Source organism: Coffea arabica, chromosome 10c (genome assembly GCF_036785885.1).
Source record: "Coffea arabica cultivar ET-39 chromosome 10c, Coffea Arabica ET-39 HiFi, whole genome shotgun sequence".
NCBI classification, from domain to species: domain Eukaryota; kingdom Viridiplantae; phylum Streptophyta; class Magnoliopsida; order Gentianales; family Rubiaceae; genus Coffea; species Coffea arabica.
Genome location: NC_092329.1, coordinates 44,883,387 through 44,889,072, shown reverse-complemented (window position 1 = coordinate 44,889,072; position 5,686 = coordinate 44,883,387). Strand labels below are relative to the sequence as shown.

Below are 5,686 nucleotides of genomic sequence, written 5' to 3'. Positions count from 1 at the left end.
ATATTAGTTATAATCATACAAAAAGAGAAGATGACCCACAAGTTAGGACCAATTACATACATGTGTTTATGCTATTATTATTAATCAAAATCAAATAGACATATACATGTGTTTAAAAAAAATGTATTCACACACATAATTAGTGAGAAATGAAAAATTCATTTTTTGAAATGTGAGGGATAGAGAAATTCATTTTGTGAAATATGAGGGATGAAAAAAATCATTTTATAAAATGTGAGGGACGAAAAAATTTATTTTATAAAATATGGAGGACTATAGATCAGATTATGTAAAATATAATTTGACAAATTTACCCTTAAAAAGTGATCACGTGCCTTGCACATGATGAATTCCAGCAAAAAAATGATCGGAAACCTAGTTAGAGACTAAATTTGACCGATGTGAATATGTAAGGGACATAAATTTATACTTTTAAAAGTGAGGGACGAAAAAAGTTATTTTACAAAATATGAGGGACGTTTTGGACGATTTTCCCTATATTTAATGAATTTAGAGAAATCATATGTATGTGACAAAAGTGATGGGAGGTACAATTTGAACCTTAACCTTCAACCTTATAAAAACTTAGATCTTTTGTGGTGGCCGATAGCCTAAGGAGTCATTGAATAATGTTTTTTATTCGAATAATTATCATACTCCAAGAAAAAATAACTTTCTAAGTTTTGTTTTTTTTTGGTGGGGTGTGCCAGGCCATCGTAGCAGTGCAACGCATGGGCGACGCTCCAAAGCCCAGGTAGTAGGCTACTGTCATGGGCCTTCTCTCCAGAAAAATTCATCTAATATTGGCCCACGTTTCAATTATTAAACGGATAAGAACAGATGCTACACTACACTTCATCTTAAGCGAAAGGTCAAGAAAGGTATAAACCTTTTGAATTGATCATTTGCAGGTTGACGACGCTAAAGATTGGCTTCGTTTGGAAAATTAGTTTTCTAGATATTTATATAAAATTTTACTGTAACTTATTATAAAAATTATAGAAAAAATTTTTAAAATGTGTAAATTTTTGGATATTTTGAAATGTATATTTTAAAAATCTCGAGAAATTTTGTAATGTTACTGTAGTTAAAGTTGTTAAAAAACTTGTAGCAGACAAACTTGACAAAAAACTTGTTTGTCAAACAGGTCCATTAGTTTTCTTTCATCCTTGCTATTGTACTTGTGACACTTTGGATCCCAAAATTCTATTTGTCCTTGCACGTAGTTAGATTGGAGTTCTAGTTTCAAATGATAGACCTTTTTTTTTTTTCTTTTCAAAGAAGTCAATCGAAAGGCTTCAATGAAAACCGTTAAATGAAATTGACATACATAAATTCTTAGTTGCTGAAAGTTGAAATTTCTGCGCGACAAAGTGCATGTCACAACTATTGAAAAGAAAAAAACTTAAGATAGCTAGGTTGGTGAGACATTGATGTAGAAATTTTTGCTGTTGTTCAAAATGTAACGAGAGTTCATTGTATCACGCAATGCTCAGAGCAGGTTTCGTACATGAATTATATTGGGTAGAAAACATTTCACGGTTGACCAAACTTAGTTGTCTTTTCTGGGTTGTAGATGCCCCAATCCTTATTAAACATCTATGGCCCTTCAGCTTCTAGCCAGGATATGGACAAAGTAAAAAATTCTTGAGTTGAATGGTTCAAACCATTAAATTCTAATGTGGGGACCAAGATTCCGACCTCCAACCTTCTACCAAAACGGATTTAATATTTTATAGCATCTACTGAATTTTCATGGTTGACTTCAGTCAATTTTTATTGCTCAATAGATGAGATTCACAGAAAATTAGCTATATGATGAAACTGCGCAGAAGTTTTTTGCGTCAACAACAACCAAAGAGAAAGTAATGAAATGATTAGTAAATAAAAAATACTACTCAAAAAGACATACTGAGGCTGATGAAAACGCTTGGTGTATAGACTCCTGTTTGTCCTTTATTCTATTTTTACTAGTCAATACATGGAGGACTAATTCTACTTTGTACTATCCAAACTTGTGCTCCATTCTCACGTTATTTATTAAGTTTGAATTTTGAATACTTGAAAGTTTAACGTTTCCAACTTAAATCCAATCGATAACAACGCTAGGAAAATTAATGAAATAGAGGATTATGCACAAAATGTGCTTTTTGTATGATAAATAGGAATTGTGAGATGATGGTAAATACACTACTATCTATTCTTGTGACTAAGATATACATTGTGTATATGATGCTCTGTTCAGTTGGTTTTTGTTAACGTTGTTATTGATTGAAATTAAATGAGACAAGTCTAAGAAGTTGGGTGCAAAGTATTTAAAATTAAAGTTAAGATGCAAAATGAAATGGTACAAGTTTAGGGGTACAAAATGAAATTAGTCCATACGTGAATGATTTCATAGAAAGAGAGGCTTATGACGAAACTGCTTCAGAATTTCTCATCTCATAGTCGAGTCAGCGACTCAGCAATGCTATGTCTATAAATCAATACTTGCGGTGGTTAGAGTATGCTTCATAACTTGAACTCCCACTTAACCCAAAAAAAAAAAAAGCGCTTCTTCTTTCTTCTGCCTGTTGTTATTCCAATTTCTGTGAATTAACTCCAAAAGATGGACTGCAGAAAATTTGAGATAACCCTTTTGTCAGCAAATGACTTAGAAGATGTTCGAAAATTTTTCAAGATGAAAGTTTACTTGAGGGTTTCAATAGGGAGAAGCAGCGAAGAAGCAGAGAGGAGAACTCCAGCAGACAAGCATGGCGAGGTCAACCCTGCATGGAATTTCACTTTGAAGTACACCATAAATGAGTCCATGGTACAACATTTCAACACCATGCTCGTCATTAAACTGTACTGTAAACGTAAACTAGGGGATAGGTACATAGGAGAAGTTCATACCTCCATGAAAGATTTGTTTGATTATGCATATCCTGTTGGGGGCAGTGCTGTTGTGAGTTATCCTGTGCAAAAGGGTTCTGTGAATTCACAAGGAGCTTTGAGGTTTTCTTATAGGTTTGGGGAAAAGGTATGCATCGACAAACTCCTGTTAGCTGAAAGTCTTGCTGATTGGAGTTCATGGAATTTTGTTTAGTTGAATCTTTTGTATTCTTACAGGTTTGGGGAAAAGGTATGCCTCGACAAACTCCTGTTAGCTGAAAGTCTTGCTGATTGGAGTTCATGGAATTTTGTTTAGTTGAAGCTTTTGTAAATTTTGTCCCTTGATCTATCATCTATCTTTGTCGATAGCAGAATAGAACGAATCTGCTATCATCCCTTTCCTCCTTTTCCATCCAGCTTTGTGTTCTTAACTTAAGAATAAGTACCATTAATGTCTAATATTCAGTCTCATTAAGTTCTCGAATTTTTGTTTTAGCTTTGTTACCCTATAATGAGTGTACCACAAATAGGAGATTGGGCTCGCAAAAGGACAACGTGTGCAACTCTAGAAGTAATGTTTAACACTTAAAAAGAAAAATTGACTTAACAATTCAACAAGATTTAGGGAATTAAATAATATATTCAGTGGGCAAGACCAGATTACTAAGCCTACGTTTATTCCGAGTTATAGTAAATTATACTAGGATGGAGATCTTTACATTCACCGAACGGAAATTTTTACATGGACCAACCCAGGGGTGGCAATTGGGTTCAAATCAGGTTGACGGGTCGGGTCCTGATTCGACCCGTCAGAAAATCTGTTGACTCGAACCCGATCCGTCAACCCGTGACGAGTCAGGTATGCTGACTTGAAATCGGTGGGTCAGGCGGGTTGACCCGAAATAACCTGAAATTTAATTCCCATTTACTGATTAATCGGCTGTGATTTTTAATAGAATCAATTTCAAACTAAATTAAGACATCATAAGAGTAAAAATAATGTAATACATCATCTATCTAAATTACTAAATACTCTATCACCGTAGAATAAGAAATAATCAAGAGATGACTAACAGAAATTTAAACATATGTACATATATACATAATTGCTATACATAGTTTTTCTGAGGTCAGAGCCTGAGCAAGGAGATTTCACTACCCAAGAAAAATCGTAATAAATGTTTTTTTGAGGTTGGAAAGGCCGGTAATTGATTTCCGGTGAACATTTTACCGAAGAGACTTTCTGGTGTGTGTGTGTGTGTGTGTTAGAGAAAGAGAGAAAAAGTGGAAGCTGTTATATAATGTAGTTAACATGTAAGTGACAAAACACAAGGTTTCATCTTTTTGCCTCTGTTTTTAGAAAAGAGGGGAAATGCTCAAGAAAAGAAAAGAAGTAAAGAACTCTACGGATTGAGCAAGATTGAGCAAAACAATGTGATTGAGCAAAGACAGTGAAATCCCCGCGAGATTCTGCGTGCTTGAACAGTTGGACTGCTCATTCAATACAAACCTAGTTATGGTCATCAAATCAGTCCTATGTGCATCAGTGTCATCATCAGCCAGATCTAGATCTAAATCTGCTTTTGCGTTTAGATTTTTGGAGGAGAAAAGCTGAAAAGAGGAAGAAAGATTTAGGGCCGGCGTGATTTCTGCTTCTGCGTAGTGATAAGTGATAATTGGTATATTATATTTAGTTATTTACTATTAAGTTTTTAGATACTTTTTTTAATATTTATTTATTTATTTTTATTTTAAAATCGGGTTAGCGGGTCAACCCGTTTTTAACCCGATTTTGACCTGTTTTTTTTCGGGTTTGTCGGGTCTGACTTGATTTCTCAAAATCTAAACCCAAACCCATTAATTTCGTGTTAGGTTTGTGTCAGATTTTCAGGTCATGTCGAAAATTGCCACCCCTAGACTAACCTGACGTGTTTTCAAATTTTTGTAGCATGGGAGAGCAGAATTTAAGAAGTAAGAAAGGGGAAGGTAAAACGTAAATTCAAAATTTCTAATTTCTAAAGTTTCAAATGTAACAACCAGACCAAACCCGCTTAAGAGACCAAACAGACATTTAATGTCTCTAGCTACAAAATATGACTATAAAGTTTTCAACAACTACAAGCTAGCTGCAGATTATGATAATAAGCTAGCAATGAAAGTGAAGGTCTTTAAACTAAAGTCACCCATTAACTTTTTTAAAGTGAAGTTCTCTTTAGCCACTTGTCTGTATCTTTTTACATAGGGTGGGATCTCTATGATGAAGTTAAGGGTATGTGTTCGAAATTAAACTCAATTCACAGTTAAGTTTTATATTTATAAATTTTTAAATACACTTTACATGTGATTTTTTGCAAGTATATAGGTCGTGATTAAGTATAGGGTATTATGAATCGAAACACAAGAAAGATTGAACACTTACCAACACGATTAAAATTTTTCTATTATTTAGACGATTAATAAATTGAAAAAAAATAAAACTAAACTAAAACGTGTAAGAAAATAGCAAATGAAGTGGTCATAGTATCCCTAACTACTCATGCATATGCAAATTTTTGAATCATTGAGCACTAATACCTCGACTAATTATGACGTAATTTCCTTATGCATGTAAAACCTGCTCTTGTAGTGAATGAAGTATACCTATAGCTAATCCATACCTAATTTGCGACTATGAAATTAACTACAAGTTCATTTCTTCTTTAAAATTGCATGAAATAAATCACCAAGGCCACAAAAATGCACATTTACTTTTGCGAGTATACTTCTTTGAACTAATATTAAATTTCAATTTTCATTGCAAATCTAACATTTT

General features: G+C 33.6%; 1 protein-coding gene and 1 non-coding gene across 2 annotated transcripts; one reads left to right on the top strand and one right to left on the bottom strand.

Annotated features, from left to right (window-relative positions):
• Positions 1 to 696: 696 nt before the first annotated feature.
• On the bottom strand, positions 697 to 885 carry LOC113715299 (U2 spliceosomal RNA). Its single transcript, XR_003453933.1, has one exon. It is a non-coding gene; the product is annotated as a U2 spliceosomal RNA (small nuclear RNA).
• A 1,533-nt stretch (positions 886 to 2,418) lies between these two features.
• Positions 2,419 to 3,358, top strand: LOC113713219 (protein SRC2-like). The gene is made up of 2 exons (XM_027236886.2): positions 2,419 to 3,022; positions 3,112 to 3,358. Exons 1-2 carry the CDS (start codon positions 2,609 to 2,611, stop codon positions 3,151 to 3,153), a joined length of 456 nt encoding a protein of 151 aa, XP_027092687.1. The 5' UTR covers positions 2,419 to 2,608; the 3' UTR covers positions 3,154 to 3,358.
• The last annotated feature ends 2,328 nt before the right edge of the window (positions 3,359 to 5,686 follow it).

What these genes read in the sequence shown, in the direction of transcription:
- LOC113713219 (XM_027236886.2), top strand. Translation starts at nt 2,609, where the DNA reads ATGGACTGCAGAAAATTTGAGATAACCCTTTTGTCAGCAAATGACTTA. An exon ending in CTTATAGGTTTGGGGAAAAG is followed by an intron (nt 3,023 to 3,111) that starts GTATGCATCGAC and finishes GTATTCTTACAG; the next exon opens with GTTTGGGGAAAAGGTATGCC.